The sequence below is a fragment of the Podarcis melisellensis genome, assembly GCF_964234715.1.
Source record: "Podarcis melisellensis genome assembly, chromosome: 10".
Taxonomy (NCBI): Eukaryota; Metazoa; Chordata; class Lepidosauria; order Squamata; family Lacertidae; genus Podarcis; species Podarcis melisellensis.
The window spans coordinates 31,545,986-31,568,950 of NC_138542.1; the positions used below are offsets into that span (position 1 = coordinate 31,545,986).

The 22,965-nt window shown below is 38.5% G+C and overlaps 1 protein-coding gene across 1 annotated transcript; it reads left to right on the plus strand.

Moving 5' to 3' along the window:
- Positions 1-22,712, plus strand: CAND1 (cullin associated and neddylation dissociated 1). The gene is made up of 15 exons (XM_081927982.1): positions 1-194; positions 4,865-5,008; positions 6,551-6,705; positions 8,694-8,817; positions 9,687-9,943; positions 10,038-10,143; positions 11,123-11,268; positions 11,747-12,039; positions 12,492-12,633; positions 13,851-15,344; positions 18,040-18,135; positions 19,454-19,623; positions 20,492-20,656; positions 21,409-21,516; positions 22,154-22,712. The coding sequence occupies exons 1-15, from the start codon at positions 127-129 to the stop codon at positions 22,376-22,378; spliced, it is 3,693 nt and encodes a 1,230-aa protein (XP_081784108.1). The 5' UTR covers positions 1-126; the 3' UTR covers positions 22,379-22,712.
- The last annotated feature ends 253 nt before the right edge of the window (positions 22,713-22,965 follow it).

A 22,965-nucleotide genomic window follows, 5' to 3' on the forward strand; every position in this document is an offset into this window, starting at 1 on the left:
CTCGTCCTCCGCCGCGCTCTCTCGCCAGACAAGGGCCCGCCCCGTCCCACCCTTCGCCGCCGCCGCCACACACAGCACTGGGCGACGTGGAGCCGGCGAGACGCGGCCCCCACCGGGACCATCAACATGGCGAGTGCCTCGTACCACATCTCCAACTTGCTGGAGAAAATGACGTCGAGCGACAAGGACTTCAGGTAAGGCCTCTCAGGTAGCCCGCTCCAGGCTCGGCCCAGGCGAAAGAGGAGCCTCCTCGCCCTCATACCCCCGACTCACCGATCTCCCCCCCCCCCACTCCGCCGCCGCCTCGGCCTTTTCCGGCTGGCCCCGGCCAGACCGCAGCCGCGTCGGTTCTCCTGCCGCACCCAACGTGCCTCGGGCCTGGGTTGGCGCCCGTTGGGCAGGAGGAGGAGGAGGAGGCCGAGCCCCGCTCGTGGCTTTTGTGCTCCGCAGGGCTGCGAAGGGGAGCCAGGAGGCCCTGGCGCGGCCGCACTGGCATCGCTTTTCCTCGGAAAGTTGCCCGCAAGTTCGTTGTTTCCTACGCGCCCCGGAGGCTGCTCGGCATTTTGTACTTCCCATTATGCTCGTCCGTGTTGCCGTGTAAGGTGGACTTCTTTCCCCTGCAGTCTGTATTTGCAGCCTTAAAGCAGGTTTAGTTGGAACAAAAGCTGTTGACCATTGGGACTTCTAGTAAGCGTGCAGAGAGTATGAAGTTGTGAATATTGCGATGTACATAGGGATTACTTTTAACATCAGCATTGGCCCATTGGATTCTGTGCTTACTCACTGGCTCTGTTTTAGTTATTTTTTATATAGTGATTTGGTTTTTATACATCCAGTTTCTATTACAGAAGATGGATAAAATGTTGCAGACACACTGGTTTTTCTCTCTTTGGTGTGGTAGAACATGCTTCCTTTCATTCCTCATTAGTAAATAACAGTAATAAGAATGTGGCCAACAAAATGGTTTTAATTTTTATCCATAATGCCATAGGTGGAATTAAATTGAACACAAATATTCTTAATCAGGCAATATAGTTGATCCTTTGAAATAGTACTTTTCAGTACATGCAGTACTTTTGATAAGAGTTTAGTATTGGCTCTAACTTCTTGTGGTTTCACATTCCTTGTCAAAGATGATCTTAGTATAATAAAATTCCTTTAGAAAATGTATGCCTTTCACCTGCTTCCTTTTCAGCCCTCATGTCAGTCAGAAAATCCTTCTGTGTGTAATTGGTTTGTGGTTCTGGCCTAGTTGAGATGTGAAGGTCTGGAAGAAATTGGGAAAGTTGGGGAGACCTATTCTAATCCCACCACTACTACTTTTCTACGTCGTCCCCCCAACATACTTATTTCAGACCTCCTAACTTTGAATGAAGGACCAGAAGCGTATCCATGGGCTCAAACACACCTTCCTCTCTCCCCACCCTTTCCTTTTCAGAGCTTGCTACAATGCAGCAGCTTTATTTTTGCACAAATGGTAATGCTAAATAATCATGTTCATTTTCAAGCTGGAGTTTGAAGCTATTTGTGAACTTTGATTAATGCTACCTATGGTTAGTATGTTACATTAGCGTAAAAGTAATGTGTCCTGATTAATTCCAACAAGAGAAGAAGGCAGGTATTTTCACAGAAGTAGGAACATAGAAACACATGATCTCACATGGCATGTGTTTTACCTATGCACTAAGTTGCTGTGGGACGTTTTGCATTTTCCTGTACATGTAAGACAGAGAAAATGTAATACCATTTATCCCAACAGCTTATTTTATTCACTGGAGTCAAGAGGTACAGGTAGCAATCATTCAAGATCATACCTTTGGCATTTGCTCAAACTGTACTCCTATTGGCCAGGAAAGAGAACATTGAGGACTTTCTGTACCCATTACCATTACAGCCGGAAACAATTGAAGCAGTGCACAAGAATATAAAAATGAAGTAAAATATTAAAAGTATGTCTTAAAAGACAATAAAGCCATTTATGCAAACTCTAAAGCAATATAATCATTCCTACAAACTCTAAAAACGATAAAGCATTTCTACAGATGTACAATCAATATTCCATAAATGATCAGGCTTTTCCCTCTACATAATTCCATCCTCATGTCAGACATTGTGATATATTGTGATGTTCAGCTGGTGATATATTGCCATGTTGAAAACCTGATATCGCCCAGTCCTCACTGGGTCACACCTCAGGGAAAGCCTTCTTAAAAAGTCTTTACTCAGTTCCTAAACATTATGATGTTTGGGCTGGTAATTGATTCCAGAGTTTCCAGTACATCTCTGGGGCATGTGGTACTAGGTGTAGCAGCATGATGGAGCCATCTTTTCCCATGATTTCTTTTTAAAAATGAAGCTTTGAAGGCATGAGCTAGGTTTGTTACAGTTTTTCATAAATGCTGCAGAACGACATTTTTAATACAACAAAAACATTCTATGTCTTTGAAAGAAGTTTCAAGTAATTTACTGTGTGCATTGAAGATACATGCAATATGACTTAATACAAATTGTTATTGATCATCTCTTAGTTTTCACTGTCAAATTACACTTCAACATTTCTTAGAAATTTAAAATGAGTAAAAGTATGAGAAATTGCAAATCCCCTATTATAATCAACTTTAAAGTTTCAACAATATTTTGTATATATTTTAGGGCTCAGACCTTGAAATGTGTCCAGGAAAAGCAAGTGGTGAATAATTATTTGGATTGGTGGCTCTGTTTATTGAGCCCTTTTACCACATTACACTTATTCCTATCTGTTTAGAATACATCTCTTACTGTTGTCACAGTTGGGGTGCATATGTGCATATAAATGGGTATACTGAAGAATTGATCTAATTCTTAAAATGTGAATGGCCCTTTTGTACTTGCAGTTAATGTGTTTTGTGGTTTTGCACTCAGTAATGCATATTTGTGGCCAAAATTGGATTCCTGCCCTTCCTTGGTATTATGGATGTAGAACCAGCGGGTGATAGATTTTTCAAGATATATTCAGCCTTGCCATTTATTTCTTGCTTAAATAACTGAGTGGCAGACTGCATCTGCCTTCCTTCCACTGTTGGTGTTTATTTATTTTCTGGATTTGTAGCATACATTTTGACTAATACTGGGGTTGGAAACCTGTAGCACTCTAGATGATGTTGGACTCCAACTCATCCCTGGCAGGTTTCCCCATCATTGGACTTAATTTTTTTATGGCTGGTCACTGTATTAAACTACAGTGAATATGTTAAAGCAGTGGTTCACAAACTCTTCTCTGGGAAACACTTTCAGAATAAAAATTTGCTTGTGCCACACAGAATTTTTTATTGATAAATACATTGGGAACAAAAAAAGAAGCAACTCCTAGCTTTGCTTCATTTATAACACAGAACATAACTACTTTATAATATGATCATGGGCATCCATAAAGAATAAAACAATGCAGCTACATAAGAACATGAACAGTGGTACCTCGGGTTACAAACGCTTCAGGTTACAAACACTTCGGTTACAAGCTCCACTACCCTGGAAGTAGTATCTCAGGTTGAGAACTTTGCTCCAGGATGAGAATGGCAGCAGAAGGCCCCATTAGCAAAAGCACGCCTCTCGTTAAGAACAGTTTCAGGTTAAGAACGGTTCTCCGGAATGAATTAAGTTCATGACCCGAGGTACCACTGTAATTATAAACGAGCCTCTTACATACGTACCTTAAGCAGTGCTTTTTTTCAGAGGGTTCGCAGGGGAACACATACGCCTAAACATTTTGTGAATCTGTACTTTTGTCCATTTGCTGTATTTATTTTCCCAGATTTGAACTTTAAAATGGTGGTTTTCTTGAGTCAAACTTTTTTTAGAAAAAAAGCACTGAGCTTAAGTATGTATACCAATGCAATGAGAGGTATGAGCTTGCAGGATCACTTGATGCTCTTGCTCTCATTTTGAAAATATGGCAACAACATCTATTCATATTCTTCAACTTAAAAAACTATATAATACTACACTGAAATGTTTAAATGTTTCTTTGATTGTCCTTGAATCTTCCCACTACACTTGCCATCCTCTCCTGGCCTTTGAGAAGTGTTGTGTTAAAGCCATATGCATAAAACAAAGCCCAACAAGCAGAAGCTTATTAGTTATGAATGACATCTAATGCTACCATTCTGTTTATGGATTGGATTTTGATTCAGTGGAAGCATCTACTATAACGTAAGAGTAGGAGAGGTGATTTTTACTGATTTCCCCCTTCCTGCTTCAAGTCCCCCTGCACCACCTTTCATGCCATTCTGGAAGGCCTCTCAGGCTTTTGGATCAGGGTTTGTTGGGGACACAAGTGGCTGCAGTGAGGAGGGGGAATCTGCAAAAGTCATCTGCCCATCTTTTTACATTAGTGAACTTTGGGGGATGGGAATACAGTCGAGTTGTCATTTGTGCACATTTAATTTCCGCAATCACAGCTTTACGTGGTTGGCGATTAGCCAGCTGACACCGCACAAATTAAATGGAGGCAAGGTGGAGAGCTTAAATGTTCTTTCTGTGACACGAAAACCCAGTGCTTTTAAACACTCTGCCTTGCTTTTGGGGCTCTGAGAAGCTAAAAGCTCTTCCTTGCATTGGTGGGGGGGCGGGGGGAGACCTGCTTCAGTGCTGGCTTTGGGAAGGTAAGGATGCTTGCATGGGTCAGTTCTGGGGTTGTTTTAATACTGCAATTTTGACTTTATGTGCTGTCCCCAGAACGTAACCCCTGTGCAAGTTGCAAGTCAAATGTATACACTTGATATGGTTTTTAATGTAAGCCCATTTGAATATGATTGTGGAAAACATTAACTTAGATTGTGCTGTAAAGCTATAGTATACAAATTGAATTGCCTTTTCTTTTGTATAGGTTTATGGCAACAAATGACTTGATGACTGAACTACAGAAAGATTCTATCAAGTTAGATGATGATAGTGAAAGGAAGGTTGTGAAAATGATTCTGAAGTTGCTGGAAGATAAAAATGGTGAAGTACAAAATTTAGCAGTCAAATGGTATGTGTCTGTGATTAGAGTTTTAAAATTCTTATTCATTGACTTGATTCTATACTAAGCATATAAGAATTGCTTTGTTTGTGTAGTCCAGGATTTTGTCTCCATAAAATGCATGATTGATGCCCCTGAGAAGATCACCAGCAGAGTATAATGGAGACAGATCATATTCTTGTTTCCTATTTGATTACGTTTTTGGTACTGTGAATATTAGTCTGTGAAATATTGCTGTTCCTTCGGAAACTCCTGCTGGTCAATTTCATTAGTTGACTCTCAAAGAAAAAAAGATAGTATTCACTCTTTCTACACATTTCATATTTTTATAAATATCTGCAGAGATCTTTTATTTCACACCTTCCCATCTGTTTCAAGGCCAAAGGTGGAGTGGATGATCACTTGATCATACTTCTTAATATCGGAACGGTCCCTGTAATTACTACTTAGCTAGTCTACATATAATTGTATAACAAAGGAGATAGTGTTTGGTTTAGATATATTTAAAAGCTGGATAGTTGTGTCATGGATAATGGACATGAATTTAAAATTAATTATTATATTTTCCTGATGTGAAAATGCAGCTTGAAATAACCTACTGAAATTGTTAGTAACTGGTTTTGACATGTCACAAAATATGTTAGTTAACAGAGTAGATTATCACTCTGTTTTTGTGATGTTAATACCGCGGTGGGGAACCCCTGACCTGTAGACTTAATTAGCCCCAGCAGGCTTCTCCAGTTGATCTCTGAGGCCATTTTGGCCAAGCCACACCCACTTGCCCTGCATCAGACATAATATATGATATCAGGTATGGGACAGGTAAAAATGTGGCTCCATTCTGAAAGTGGGGTTTGCTGGCACGTTTATCAGCAGCACCTGAAATGTGCAAAGGGGAGGGCACCTTGCCTGATATTTGCTGTTGGATGATTGACCTATCAAAATTGCCCATGGGTTTTGGGGGCCTGGGGTGGATCTGCACATAGGGAAAACCACTATTAATAACTCAGAAATTAAATTGTTGTAACAACAACCACAAAAATGCTATGGAAAATCACAAAGAATTTTTTTTTACTCTCCAGCACCATCTGGTGTTGCATGTTTATTATGTATTCAAAACACTTTTTTGACTAATGGAGCTAAGTTCCAATAAATTGTTCCATATACATCCTGTAAATGTGGCATTAGTTGCCAACTTTGAGAATGTCCCAGGATGTTTTATAAAACTATATTCGCCCGAATGCAGGTTACCATAGATTGACCTGTCTGTGTAGTCGACTCCTGGAACTGTTCGAAAATCGAGACGTGGCTTCCAATTGGCTGCAGAATCCTGCAGCCAATCGGAAACTGCGCCAGATGTTCAGCTTCCGAAAATCATTCGAAAACCGGAACACTCACTTCCAGTTTTCGATTGTTCAGGAGCCGAATCGTACAAGTTCCAAGGCATTCGGCAACCAAGGTACGAGTGTACAGGTAAGTGAATTTCTAACACTTTAGATGTGATGAATCAGTTTTTAAAGTGTATTAAATGCTGTTTTGGTTTCGTTACAGTCTTGGGCCCCTGGTGAGTAAAGTGAAAGAATACCAAGTGGAGACAATTGTAGATACCCTCTGTACTAACATGCTTTCTGATAAAGAGCAGCTACGTGATATTTCAAGCATTGGCCTTAAAACAGTCATTGGAGAACTTCCTCCTGCTTCCAGTGGTAATTTCTACTACTTCTCTATATTTAGTCATTTCTCTTCTAGTTTGATATTGATTAATGAAACTGGATTCAGTTAAATTCTAGCTAACACTAAGATTTACTTAACTTGGAGATAAAAGATTTTTCTGATGCCATCTTTGCCCTTAGATGTTCTTATTGTGTTCTGATTTTTAGCTGGGGTATTTGTGTTTGGAGAAGAGACAAGAGGAGTTCAAGAACTAAAGCTGGTGGACATATTATGGTCTTTGGTTAAGGTTCTGTGTATGGTATTCTGTAACACCATTCTGTTGTGCAGCATGGCCCAGGATTTATGCCTGAAAGTGTGCAGACTGTGCTACAGTCGTCGTTAATTTCCCCCAGTAAGGTTGTGTGGTGTAATTGATGCTTTCTCTATGTAACATTTGAAGTTTCACAAGGATGGCAGTCTACAGTAATTCAGTGGGCCTCTGGGTCAGCAACTTTGTACCTCATTCCATTCTGTCCAACTGAAGGTTTTTCTTGGCCCCTTTGATTCATCCTGATTCTCTTCTGCTGCTGACCGGCTCTTGTTAATGCTAGCTATTGATCATACCAAGAATTATACAAAAACATTTCTAAGTTTTAAGGTACAAACATTTTTTTCTGGGGGTAATTCACCTCCTGTTGTAGCTAACGCTGAAACTAGTGTTTTAAATTTCACCTCTTAAATTAAATATGAATCCTCACCTCGAGGAAAAGAGTCGTTCAGTCTGGTTTTAATCTCAGACTACTTGTGACAGTACTTTTAGAAAAGTGAAAAGAATGGAAATAAATAGAACATATTGAATCCAAACTGCAAAAATCCACAATTCAACCTGATTTTATTTTTAATGGCCTTCAGTTTGGGATCCTGATTTTGCTAGTTGGTCAATGAATTTCCTGTATTAGGAAAGGAGTGCTACTACTGAGTTTCTGTGTAATTAGTGTTTGTGAAAGAAACACATACAATGAAGTTCAAATTACAAATTAAAAGCTTGAGTAAGTACCTTTGACTTTTACAATAACAGTGTTCCCTTTATATAATCTTGAGGTGCAAATGCTATTGTTTATGTAGCACAAACACACTTTTGGTGGGGGGCAGGTTTTACAGAAGTATAACAAATATTGAGAGAAAAATTAAGAGGGCCTTTTCAGTAGTGGCACCTGCACTGTTGAACACCCTCCCATCAGATGTCAAAGAGATAAACAATTACACAACTTTCCGTAGAAACCTGAAGGCGGCCCTGTATTGGAAAGTTTGTAATGTTTTGCTGTGTTCTGTTATATTCTGTTGGAAGCCCCCTAGAGTGGCTGGGGCAACCCTGTCAGATGGGCAGGGTACAAGTAATTTATTATTATGGTTATGATTGTTACAGACCAGTGATAACTGTACATGTTCAGTGGGCACAGAATGCTCAAAGAAAAATTAAACAAAACTGGGAGGGGATGAAAATGGAATGGAATATCCTCAACAGAAGTAACCAAGAGTTCAACACTTTATTGAAATTCTCACTTGTAAAACAGTAATAGAAGTCTTTATATATGCAGCTGTTCTGCTTTACTAGCTAGTTTCTTCTAATATACTGCTTCTAAATAATCCTCAGTGAAATTTGAGCCATGATCAGGAATGCAGGGAGGGCTTTACTCGTGGATTGCTCTTACTGGATTATGGTGTATGCATGTGTGTGTGTTTTCCTGCATTACCAGAGTTCAGATTACTAGGCAGTAATCAGAATGAAGTGGACTCTACTCCATGAAAGTTTGTCATACTAAATTTGTTAGTCCTTACGATGCCACAAGACTGTTAGTTATTTTTGCTGCAACACAGACTAACACTGCTACCCACAATAATTGGTTCTAATAAATCGTATCACGAGATAACCCACACTTGTTTTGGAAATGGCTCAAGTTCATACCAAGTTTGTTACATGTCTTGTGAAATTGCATATACATGCTGACAAAATGTTATTATGGTGTTTCCCTATTTCTAGGTTCTGCATTAGCAGCTAATGTCTGTAAAAAGATCACTGGGCGTCTTACCAGCGCTATCGCCAAGCAAGAGGATGTGTCTGTTCAGTTAGAGGCCTTAGACATCATGGCTGATATGCTAAGCAGGTAAACATGCATGTTAAAAATGCTTGTAAACAATAATTCCTTTAAAAAGTTGTGTAATGTTCATATGCAGGTCAAATGTCTGGAAACTTTTTATTGAAGAGAATGTTAATGAAGCTGAATGAGTGCAGAGTTGTTAAATGCATAATAAATGTAATGCTGAAGCTGAATTTGCATTAATTATTGCTTCCATATTCAATAATTGAGAGAGCTTTTTGATATTTTGGATAGAGAAAAGACAGCTAAGAGATACTTAGGGAAAAGCTTTGAAGTGTAAATTTAGGGGGAAACCTGGAGTAAGATCATGTCAACATATTGCACTGTTACTCAGAAATCTCTGCTTGCTGCCAATTTGTTCCAGACCAAATTGAAGGTGTTGCTACTAGTATAGAAAGTCGTTACAGCTTGGGACCAGTATACTAGAAGGATTGCCTTACCTTATAGATGTCTACAGAATTGGCACTTTTACAAGTGCCACATAATGTTCATGCTGCACTTGTAGGAAATATGCTTTTTAGTTTGGCAGAACCTATACTCCCTTCACCATTGACTTTAGGCAGGTCCCTTTCCTGTACTGTTTATGGTGCTTGCTAAAAAACATTTTTGTTGAGGTAAGCCTATCCAGCTGTTGATATGTATTTTAATATGTAATTTGATTTTGTAATGCATATTTTCTTAACTGCTGACGTGATATATATGTTAGTTTGTAACTCTTGACCTTTATTGATAATTTCAGTCTATATTTTATGTAAACCACTTAGAGGTTTTTATGATTAAGTGGCTTACAAATTCCATTAAATAAAATTTTAAAAAGGGAAATGCCGGGACAATAAAATTTGTTTTATTCTAACTTAATTTTTGTCTTTTTTAAGGCAAGGAGGATTGCTCGTTAATTTCCATCCTTCTATTCTGACATGCCTGCTTCCTCAGCTGACTAGTCCAAGGCTTGCTGTGAGAAAAAGAACCATCATTGCTCTTGGTCATCTTGTTATGAGTTGTGGAAACATAGTGTTTGTTGACCTCATTGAGCATCTGTTGACAGAGCTTTCTAAAAATGATTCCATGTCAACAACAAGGACCTATATACAGTGTATTGCTGCCATCAGTAGGCAAGCAGGTCATAGAATAGGTAAATAATTTTGCATATTATTGAAATTTTCCTATTTTTCACATGAAATGTTAAACGTTCCCCATGAATGACTGTTTCTGTTTTCTGTTGTCAGGTGAATACCTGGAAAAAATTATCCCTTTGGTAGTAAAATTCTGTAATGTAGATGATGATGAGCTTCGAGAATATTGCATTCAAGCATTTGAATCTTTTGTTAGGAGGTAAGGTAGTAATAGGTGCACTTGTTTTTTCCTGGTTAACTTAACAGTATGAAATAAGTTGAAAGCAAGGTTTAGAGGCACTGAGAAGAGGCTCTGGTAAAGCATGGTGGGAACCCTTAAATTGTTAAATTGCATAATATTTTCAATGTCATTGGTAGAAATTAATTTTTTAGTGCTTGCATTGCTATCTTTGATTTTAATGCAACTAACATCTCCCTAGAATAAATAATGCAGCTATTGAGAAGTGGATTCTTAAAAGTCTCCGTTCAAATCACCACTTCACAGGGTACATAGATATAGCTAAACCTAGTCCTTATGATGTGCCAATGCTACAAAGTAACGTTTCCCCAAAGCATCAGTTGCAGTGAACATGGGCAGAGCCTGATTCTGTCTAATATCTTCCATGTAATTTAGAATAGTATGTGGGGATTACCTCGGAATCAGAATCCTGCATTGCCACTCTTCCTTCTCGGCCCCTTCCCCCAGTTGCTTCTGTTGCTTTGTAGCAGAGTGGGAAAGGGCATCTAAACATCCAGATTCCAGCCTTTTTGGGGTTAGATGTTTCTGGCATGCACACCTCTAAATGAGAGGAAGTTGCCCTAGAAAGGGCATTGAGAAGAGATGGCACATTGTGCACTGGCTTTGCTTGGGACTTGGCTTGGGAAGTAGCACTGACTGTGCCAAAATCAGCATATAAGAAATTCATGTGATTCATTGATAAGCACAGAATAATTCATTTGGGTCACTTTCCCCAGATTACTCTGGTTCTCTTGGGATTGCCACCCAGAAGCCCTGCCCTCCCATTTTATCCTGAAAATATTGATTCTTCACTAGCTTGGCCAGAGAGAACCACTTATTATATATTACTTTATCATTGTTCTATACAGTTTTGCTGATAGACCCAGTTCAATCATATAGCAATACTGAGTGATGCTTTATTTTCAGTAGATTCCTAATTAATGTTATGCTTATTATGCAGATGTCCTAAAGAAGTTTATCCTCATGTAACTACCATTATAAACATTTGTCTTAAGTACCTTACATATGATCCCAACTACAATTATGATGATGAAGATGAAGATGAGAATGCTATGGATGCTGATGGTGGAGATGATGATGATCAAGGTGAACCTGTGTGAAGATTGAAATACTCAAGTATCTAAAGATAGCACATGCAATTATTAGTGCAGTATTCTAAATGAAATGTTTTCATAGTGTAATGGCAGAGCTTTGTTAGAAAAGGACACTCCAGCCCGGTCTTTATGAAAGTAATTTGCCTCTTACGGTTGGAGGCCAGCAGGGAGTAACCAAATTTTGTAAATTGTAAATTGCAATCTGGCACTTATAACGAATGGGGGGAATGATGTGAAATGTTCAGTGAAGTGAATGTTCCAAGAAAAATCCATTCCTTTTAATGAGGTTTACCTGAGAGCAGTGATTGTCAGATTGATAGTCATTGATTTGCCTAGTGTTGCTTGTATGCTTTGTTTGTATTTGTATTAATACCCAAATAATAAAATACAAAGTGATCTCTAGGCTATGGGCTTTAGTTATGATTTTATATATAACACAGAAACCTTTTATTTCCTCCCCACCCCAAAAGGGAGCGATGACGAATACAGTGATGATGATGACATGAGCTGGAAAGTTAGACGTGCAGCTGCGAAATGCTTGGACGCTGTAGTCAGTACGCGACATGAAATGTTGCCAGAGTTCTACAAGACGGTGTCTCCTGCTTTAATTGCTAGATTCAAGGAACGAGAGGAAAACGTAAAAGCAGATGTTTTCCATGCATATCTCTCTCTTTTAAAACAAACGCGTCCTGTGCAGAGTTGGCTCTGTGATCCTGATGCCATGGAACAAGGAGAGACTCCTTTAACAATGCTTCAGAGTCAGGTTGGTGGATAAAACATTGATATTTTGTAAAATAAAAGGCCATATTGTTTGCTCTGGATAAACGTGAGAAAGGGGAAAACATTAATTTGCACCTTTCCCTCAAAGCAACGTGTTTTAGAAAGTTTAGGAGTTTTACTGTCTTTATAATCTAGAGCTTTTGGAATTGTGCTGCTGTCGACCACTTTTGATGCCGAGTGGTGACTGCCTGCTTTCATAATGCGACATAGAATTTCTGTCTCCCCACACAAGCCCCCTCTGTGCCCAAAAATCTGTTGGGGGGGGGGGAGGAGGAAGGAGAAACCCCATTATGTGAGCAGATACTTGTTTGTGCTTACTTCTGTCTGAATGTCCGTGGTCCTCATATTTACTTAAGAATCACACAAAACCTGACAGGTTGTATATATAAAAAGTGCTAACTGCTGAACATTGTAACAAGTATATAATAATTACAGGTTCCCAACATTGTTAAAGCCTTGCACAAACAGATGAAGGAGAAGAGCGTGAAGACTCGTCAGTGTTGTTTTAACATGCTAACAGAGTTGGTCAATGTCTTGCCTGGGGCTCTCACACAGCATATTCCTGTACTTGTCCCAGGTATGAAAAATATATCTTAACATGTTGTAAAGTTTTAACCTTGACATCTGGTAGTGCTTTGAAGCATGCTTATATATTTTGCATAGAAGTGGCATATTATTAGAATTTTGGTTCTCATGCAGTGTACTGTGTGTGTGTATTTTACCAAGCTTTCTACAACTATATCTGTACATTTGCTTGTTCTCTATTGAATTTATTCCTGTACATTGCAACTGGAGTTCCTTGAGAAAGATATTCAGATAGAAGAGATGCTAATAATTGATATTTCTGTTATGGTTGGTAATACAGTCGTACCTTGGAAGTCGAACGGAATCCGTTCCGGAAGTCCGTTCAATTTTCAAAACGTTCAAAAACTAAAGCTCCTGCAGCCAATTGGAAGCCCCAACGGACGTTTGGCTTCCAAACAGTCATTTCTGGGTTTGCAGCATTTGGGAGCCAAAATGTTCGAGAACTAAGCTGTTCGAAAACCAAGGTATGACTTGCTTGCAGTTTTTTATCTGTGGCTTCAGATAAAACATAAAATGCATACAGAATAATGATTCGAAATGGTATGAGAGATGGAAATAATGTGAGAAATATAGCCAGGATCAGGGAAGGAGTAATGCAAGTCAGATTGTTTTTAGCAAGATTATAGACCTTTATTGTGATTGGAGACAATATGCAAGTGTCATTAAACTAGAAAAACCAGTATGCATCCAAAGCATAAAATACCTAGTGGCAAGCCTCCAAACATGAGTAGGATTCGGTCCAGGAATCATTTTGTCCTCCCTGCTTCATTCTCTGGCAAACCATATTCTTTTAGTAGCACAAAATTTTTAGATTGGGTGGCTGCTACTAAGCTATTGTAAAATCGCTTGACTGCTAGGTGCATGAAAGAGCAGAAACAGGCCCATGGAAGCTCTGATTTTGAAGGATTGCTGGTGTGGTTACAGTTAGAAACGAAACCTAGATTGAATCTGTTGGGTTAATGGGATTTGTATAAAAGGCTTTGTTTGGAAAGATGAGTTCTGAGTAAAAAACTGAGCCAAGAGGAGGTTCAAAATGAGACAAAATTTTTGCTCTTAATGAAAAATATTGGATAAACCATCAAATCACCTTTTCCTATCTGCGCTACTTAAGTATAAGTTCAGAAACTTACTGGTTTGTAACCTGCTTTAAATCAGCAAATGTGCTTCAGATATACAATTGTGTGAATTAACTCTTTATTCTTCTTACAGGGATAATTTTTTCACTGAACGACAAATCAAGTTCTTCTAATCTGAAGATAGATGCTTTATCGTGTTTGTATGTGATCCTCTGCAATCACACACCCCAAGTTTTTCACCCTCATGTTCAAGCATTGGTGCCTCCTGTTGTGGCATGCGTTGGAGACCCTTTTTATAAAATAACATCTGAGGCGCTGTTGGTTACCCAGCAGCTTGTGAAAGTCATCCGGCCTCTGGATCAGCCTTCTTCTTTTGATGCAAGCCCTTACATCAAAGATTTGTTTACATGTACAATCAAGAGACTCAAAGCTGCTGATATTGACCAGGAAGTAAAAGAGAGGGCAATCTCCTGTATGGGTCAAATCATTTGCAGTCTCGGCGACAATCTTGGCTCTGACCTTCCTAGTACACTTCAGATCTTCTTAGAGAGACTAAAAAACGAGATCACTCGGCTAACCACTGTGAAGGCTTTGACTCTGATAGCTGGTTCTCCGCTGAAGATAGATCTGAGGCCAGTTCTAGGAGAAGGTGTTCCTATTCTTGCTTCTTTCCTCCGAAAGAACCAGAGAGCTCTGAAACTAGGAACTCTTTCTGCTTTAGATATATTAATCAAAAACTACAGTGACAGCTTGACAGCTGCTATGATTGATGCTGTCCTGGATGAGCTTCCACCCCTCATCAGTGAGAGTGATATGCATGTGTCACAAATGGCCATTAGTTTTCTGACCACCCTTGCTAAAGTTTATCCTTCTTCTCTCTCGAAAATCAGTGGCTCCATACTGAATGAACTTATTGGGCTGGTGAGGTCACCATTATTGCAGGGTGGAGCACTTAGTGCCATGCTAGAATTTTTCCAAGCCCTGGTTGTGACTGGAACAAGTAACTTAGGATATATGGACTTATTGCGTATGTTAACGGGCCCAGTGTACTCTCAGAGTACAGCACTTACTCACAAGCAGTCTTATTATTCCATTGCCAAATGTGTAGCTGCCCTTACACGAGCATGCCCTAAAGAGGGACCAGCAGTAGTAGGTCAGTTTATTCAAGATGTTAAGAACTCAAGGTCAACAGATTCCATCCGTCTCCTTGCTTTGCTTTCTCTTGGGGAAGTTGGACACCACATTGACTTAAGTGGACAAATAGAGCTAAAATCTGTAATATTAGAAGCATTCTCCTCTCCAAGTGAAGAAGTGAAATCAGCAGCTTCTTATGCATTGGGCAGCATCAGTGTCGGCAACCTTCCTGAGTACCTCCCATTTGTCTTACAAGAAATTACTAGTCAACCTAAAAGGCAATACCTTCTGCTCCATTCCTTGAAGGAGATAATTAGCTCCGCAACAGTGCAAGGCCTCAAACCATATGTGGAGAGCATCTGGTCTTTGCTCCTGAAACACTGTGAGTGTGCAGAAGAGGGTACCAGAAATGTTGTTGCTGAATGCTTGGGGAAGCTTACTTTAATAGACCCAGAGACTCTGCTACCGCGCCTTAAAGGATATTTGCTTTCAGGTTTGTAAACTTTTAATATCTTCATGTACTGTTTTGGGATACCACCCACAACTAATTTCTCCAGAATGGTCCTATTCAGTTGTAATAGTTTCAGACTGGAGTAAATTGATTGTGGATTTGGTAGAAGAGAAGGATTTCTTCGGTGCATGTCTTAAACAGAAATTGTAACTCTTTAAAACTGAAAACTAAGTTATGTTTTGCGGGTAATAATTAGAAAATGTCACCCACTTAAGAGGGAAGTATTATAAGGATTTTTTCAGACCAATTTAAAAGCACTGTACAAAGAATATCACACAGAGATGATCTATTTAATATTGTCCTGCCAAAAGGATTGTAACAAGGATAGTTTGAGATCAAAATGATATTTGTACTGACCGATAAAAATTAGATTACCTATGTCCATATATTTTTGTTGAAACCCCTTATGTCCAGGTGTTGACTCTATTCCACCATTTTTGTCTGTCCTGATCATCTTTGATTCATCTGGGTGACATTTTAGCTATGTGATTGCTTATGGAGATAAAAAGAAAAACAAGGGCAGGAAGTCTTCAGCCTACCATTAGCGAAAAAGGTTTGCTAATTCCATGTGCTACAGTTCTTATTGTAATAGAACAATTGGCCATTGCTGCCTAGACAATCCTAGTGGAACACATTTCTAGTAGACCTGCGACCCATTTTTAAAATTGAATTATTCAAACAGAAACAAACCACGTCAGACAATATAAGCTAAATAATAAAAACCAAGACAATACGTTCTGTTCATACAAGTGTGGCAAGGGAATGGTTAGTGATCCAGGCCAGTGCTCAAGACATTCAAGCAAATAGATGTGTATAATGAATCCAGATATCAGATAATTTCCCATCTTTTTTTGTGCTTTTGGAAGGTCACCAGCTGAGTTCTGTCCCTGTATGATATGGGGAGTAGACCTCTTCCAATATTGAAGTGTTAGATGTTTAGCCACTACAAATGCCCTTAGAAAGAAGTTAAATTGTCCCTTCTGTCAGGTTCCAAAGGACCTGTACATAATTCAGCAAAACATTAAAATCTGAGAACCTAAGGTCCAAAACCATATTTATGTGGCTGCTCTGGCCTAATTTTGTTCGGAATAGGGTTGCAGATTTAAATAAAATTCATTTTAAAAGGATTGGACAAATTCATGGAGGAGTGGCTATTAGTCATGATGCCTATGTATCAGAGCCAATATATCACTGTACCACTTCTTGGGGATGAGAAGCAGACAAGTGAAGTCCTAATCGCTTCTCAATGATCACTGTGAGAACAGGATGTTGGGCCTTAGGTCTGATCTAGCAAAGGTTCTTTTTATGTTCTTATCTGTATCATACTGCAGAACCATATGGCTGATAATAGTAAGCAGAGTACAAAACCAGAGTTTAAATCTTAACTTAGCTATCAAGCTTACTGGATGACGTTGGGTCAGTCACCATTTCTCAACTTCTTTCACAAGGGGATAATTATGTACACTGAGCTGAACAATTTGAAGAAAGAGCAAAGTTAAAAACATCAGAGTTGGTGGCTATCGCTACAGAATCCGTAGCTTAGCTATGCTTGGTGTGGTGAAGTGCTTCCATTGTCTAAATATGACAAGCCAAAAGTCTATGCTTGCTCCTAACTTATTTTCTTATTTGAAACATGATTAATCAGCTTCTCTAGAAACTGTTTGCTAGGCCTTTGCTTTGGGGTGTGCATGCCAAAGGCACAAAATTCATTATTTGCTTATAGAAAAAAAAAATCTAAGTTAGTATTATTTGCTGGATATACTTCACCGTTCAATGTGTCCCCAGAACAACTTGCTAGATATGAATTACATAAAAACAAAATAGAGAGATGTAAAAACAGTAACTAGAAAAAAGGAAACAATGTATTGAGGATAAAATATCCTGAGAAAATATGGACTGAAGTTGGCAATGCTGCTATTATTGAGATATTTGTTTTAAATGTTTAATCACAACATACTATCTTAAAATCATAACTTTTTACACTCAACTTGGAATGTTTTTAACATCTTGAACCCCATGACATTCCTGCAGTGTATCTGTAAAATTGTTGTGTTAAACTGACAGCTTCAAATCGGAAAGGGGGTTCTTCTTAGCAGAACTGCTACTATAATACCCACTAGACTAGGCTTAACATGCATAGAACCTAATTTTGTGTTCCATCATGTATACCTGCTTGACTAATTTAAGTCCATTGATTTCAGTGGATTCTTATACAGCATTTGTCTTACCCACTGAAACTAATGGACCCAACTAACTGAAGTCCTTTGATTTCAAGTAGGCCAACTCAATGTTTGACTTAGTTGGAGATAGCTGTCTGAGATCTGACCTGTTTATATTGTTTTTCTTAATTACCCGGAGTGATTGCCCCCTGTGACGTGGTAAACTGCTTTTGAATTTAACATTAGGAACCTTTCAAATTCTGCTTGTAATTTGGCATGGGGGGGCAGCTGTTGAAAAATAATATTAATTGGATTTGTGTGATTCATTTGCGTAGTAAGTAGTTTTTTGAATCCCCACTAAGGAAAATGCTACAGGATGAATTATGTATTAATAAAATACCAGTGTTTTAAAAAGTTGTCATGGTTATTAATAATCGTGATGTTTTTGTAATTGCATACTACAGCATGGGACAATGAGGACATTGTTCAAGCATTCTGGTTAATTTTTTTGTTATTAGGATCATCATATGCTCGAAGTTCAGTGGTCACTGCTGTGAAGTTCACAATCTCTGACCATCCACAGCCCATAGACCCATTATTAAAGAATTGTATAGGTAAGTGAAATTGCAATAATTTCAAGCAGTGCAATTTGCCTTGAGATGACATACGTTCTTCCATGTGTGCATGTGAGTGTCTTTTAAAAGGTCGGTATTTTCTAGGTACCAAATGTAGCTTTTTCAGATCTGGGGAAAAAGAGGGTGACTCAAGTACTTGAGATTTCCCTAGCAAGGGATAATGCTTCCCTTTTAGATAGAAGCAGGGATTCTCCCAGCTTAAAGCAAACTCTTTGTTTAAACATGCTCATTAATTTCTGTATTGTCTATAAATTTATTCAAAGCTATGTCCAATATTAGTTTAGCACAACAAATGTTCGCTCAAAGATGCTGTAATAAAAATTGAAAATGGGTTGTGTAGGTGCAGTCCATGAATGAGGCTTTTTGTGGAGTCATTGAATTGTACATAGTCTAAAAAAAACAACAACCCAGCCTTTTGTGGCTGGGAAAGTAGATATGGTAGCTGGAAAAATCTTACTCCTTTTAATGTCATTGGTTTATTTTATTCGTGTTTTCCATTTCCTGTATGGTTTCTTTGAAACATGCTTTCCCCTTAAATTGGATAATTAATTTCTTAAAGTCCTGGAACAGGGCTGTCTGAGACCATGAACTGTGAAAACTGAAAGTGGCAGTTTTCAGATTTGCTTAATTATGCCACTCATAGAGGAACTGGGGGTGGGGTGGGGGAAGATTGTACAGTGGCACCTCGTGTTATGTTACAAATGCTGCGGGTTACACACTCCGCTAACCCGGAAGTAGATGCCCCTTGTTGTGACCTTTGCCCTGGGATGTGAGTGGAGGCCGTGATGCAGCAGTAGCGGGAGGCGCCATTAGAGAAAGCGCACCTCATGTTACGAGTGGTTTCCTGTTACGAATGGACTTCTGGAACGGATTGAGTACGTAACACGAGGTACCACTGTACACATGAGGTTCTCAAAAACTTCTCACAAACTTGATGAATTATCAAAGTAAATTGGTTGTTCAAAAGGTAAATATGCATTGGAATGATAATTGCTGCCGTATTTCACAAAAATGTACGCAAACCAGTTAGTACAAAGTACAGTTATGCTTTTGCAACACGCCGTAAGAGGAAATGTGTAAGGAAAGTGAGACTCGCTTTTTATTTATAGTGAGTGTATTGTTGTTTGTCACCTGTAGCCCATTTTTTTCATGAGATGACATACTAATCCAACCTCTCCTAATTCATGGCCCCGCCTTTTACAAACATCAATTGGGCAGGGGGAAGCTAGTGGGAAGTTCAAAAGTGGCAAATATTGAACAGGAGCATATGCTGATAACTTTCTTTAAACGATTGCAGGTGACTTTTTGAAAACATTGGAAGATCCAGATCTGAATGTGAGACGAGTAGCTCTGGTAACATTTAATTCAGCAGCACACAATAAACCATCACTAATAAGGGACCTTTTAGATACTGTGCTTCCACATCTTTATAATGAAACAAAAGTGAGAAAGGAACTAATAAGAGAGGTATGTAATCCACTCAAGTTACAGGGTGAGTAAGCAGTGGTGTTTAGAATAGCTAATGTTTTCTGTTTAAGTATTTTTGTGTTCAGATCCTCGTGCAAGTTCAGGCAACTGTTTTTTGTACTGATTAGGTGGCTAACTAAAGCAGAGTCCTGGAAAGTTTTGCATATGAGTGCTTTTACCTAGAATTATTGAAGAAACTCATCATATTTTATATGATGATAGGAGTTAAGAGAGACCATAAGTTTAGCTTGAGTGAGGAACCTACACGAAATATAATTTGAAAACTGCCATATTGTAACGAATTTCAATAAACATCTTTCATAGTACCAGAAATGAAAATACAGGGAAGGTATTGAGCTACTGGAATAAAGAGCAATGCAAAATGTTTTGTGTTCACTATGTGCATTGTTACAAAGGGAGCCAAGCCAAATGAGTCATGTCCCAGAATCTCTTCACAAGTCATATAGGTTTTCCCATACAATCAGCTCCAATTTAATTTTAATGTGATTCATCTTACTGCAGAATTGTGGGCATACAGAGTGTAACTTGCAAATGCAAAACCTACTCTTAATTGTGAAGGGAAATTCAATGTAACATAATTTTGAAAACTGAAGTTTGCTTGCCGCTTAAAAACCAGATAAATAGTGGCAGGTGGTGGGTTGCATGGCTTGGGACATGGAAACTTGCTGTTGTTGGAATGCACACTACTTTCATTCTTATTGAAGAACAATAAATATGACCTCTTGCTTTTAAGAACTTTTCCTTGAGGCCATAATGCTCCTTAGTAAATTCTTACTTGGCGTATTTCATTAGCAACTGATAACTAAATGTATTCAGTGCATTTAACAATTTCTGATCTGATTTGCAGGTTGAAATGGGTCCATTTAAGCATACAGTTGATGATGGTCTTGATATCAGAAAGGCAGCTTTTGAGTGTATGTACACTCTGCTAGATAGCTGCCTTGATAGGCTAGACATCTTTGAATTCCTAAACCATGTGGAAGATGGTTTGAAGGATCACTATGATATCAAGGTTAGTGCTTGTTATTTGTTTATATGTGTATTTGTACACACATATACATATGCATATACATATACGGATGCAGATATTTCTAAGCTAGTTGCTGAACAATTGCAATAAAACAGTAAAAAAACAAAACATGGAAAGGTGGTATTGGCTTTGTACAAAAATTAATGAAAGCTTTTCCTACCTTTTATTCTGTCCTCAAGGCAGGGCACCTAATTCCTTGTCAGTGTGATTGGCATTTGTGGTTATCTCACTTGCTCAACAAGTCTCTATTTGCGCAAACATGATTTCCCCTTCCTATTCTCCTCTGTCCCGCCTCCCTGCACCACCACAGTCTGCTCTGGAGGAGCACCTAGGGTGGACAGCAAAGGAAAGGAAGACTAAGTCTGCTGAGGCTTTTCTTTTCCCTGATTTTGTGCTATTATATGGAAACTGTTTTTCTTAAAGATGATTCCTTCTACAGGAAATAGCCATTGGTAGTCCAGAGGCTTCCAACAATATGAATTACAGTATATTATCAGCTTTGATAAGCAATTGTTTCTAGTTCAGCATGAGTTTGACTAATAAAGACAACATTCAAATGATTGGTTTGGTGGTAGAGAAACATCAAAAAGTATAGTCAAGAGAATATGGATCCTGGATACTGCTTTTTCTCCCTATACTTGTAGAGTCACAGTTAGATTTTCTGATACTTAAAATCTGTTCTTAGCAGTGCCCAATCTTTGTTATTTATTCAATTTTTATTTCTTTTTAACCAGATGCTAACATTTTTGATGCTGGTGAGACTGTCTACCCTATGTCCAAGTGCAGTTTTGCAGAGGCTGGATAGACTGGTTGAACCCTTACGTGCTACATGTACAACCAAGGTATTGTGTGAATTGAATTGGTTTGAATTAGCCTACAGGATAATTGTAAAGCATAGTCTCATATATATATTATTTTGGTCACAGACTCCGTCTTGGAAAGATAATCTTTTGAAGCCACTATTCTTTCTCAGCATGCTGTTTCTCTATTTCACCCAGTTTTTTCTCTGATCATATTTTGTAAGCAGCTTTCATATGTGGCTTGTGGTCCTGTCTGTTCAGAGGTTTCTTCACCCATGTGTTACCTACATTAAGAAACTTTCAGTTATTATTTCAGTTTATACCTAGGAATAGCCTTGATTGAAGCAAAAGCAAGAACTGTGCTTTAGATAGAAGAAAGAGAAGCCTGATTTCTAGCAGCCTGCTTTTGTGGCTATATGCTGGCACTTTTGTTTTAATATTGAGGCTTGTCTAGACAATGTTGTCATGGGTAATAGTTCAGTAGTTAGTGAATCTCTTAAGCTGGCCACTATTATGTAAGGCTACTAGACATTTCATGCATTCTTGTTTAGTATTCTCTGTTCTGTGTCACTCAGCAAGTGGACATACTATCTGATGTGGGTATGCATACATTTGAATAGCTTTCTAGATAGATTTTACTGTTGAATTTATATAATATGTATCTTTTTTAACTAAACAGGTAAAAGCAAATTCTGTGAAGCAGGAATTTGAAAAGCAAGATGAACTGAAGCGATCTGCCATGAGAGCAGTAGCGGCATTATTAACCATTCCAGAAGCAGAAAAGAGTCCACTGATGAGCGAATTTCAGTCACAGATAAGCTCTAATCCTGAGCTTGCAGCCATTTTTGAAAGCATCCAGAAAGATTCGTCGTCCACTAATTTGGAATCAATGGACACTAGTTAGATACTCAGAATGGGAACCATTAATTTGAACCATACGATGCACTGAATTGACAAGTTAAAAACAAACAAACAGAAAAGTATCTAATCTTCACAATGTTCCATTTTACCTTTATGGAGACAGTTTGGCTTTTTCCCATTGTTGCTTTTTTTTAGCATTTATTCCAGAAATATGTATTTCCATAACTCAAAAGTTGTAAACCACTGAAGTTTTAGTGGATTTGGACACACATTAAATAGAAATAAAAGGTTAAAACGCATGGTGTATGGAAATAGATTCCAACATCTGTTTGCCCTGTAATGTTTAGGATTAAAAGTTTAAAAATTTGTGACCATGATTTTTCTTTTCCTTTTTTCTTGATATAAAAATCTACTGTGTTTTTGTATAACTTTTGTCTTTCTGTTTCAGCTACATGAATTGAGTTGGCTGGCAGTTTAAAAATTGTGTAAGACTTATTATCGTGCAGAGGTCTTGGGCACAGTTTTAAAAATGCCAACATGTCCTTTTTAAAGGTGTGGGAGTAAACAGTTCCCTGTTGTGCACACTAATTTTGCATGAACAAGTTTGCAAATATATGTTATGTGTAAAAC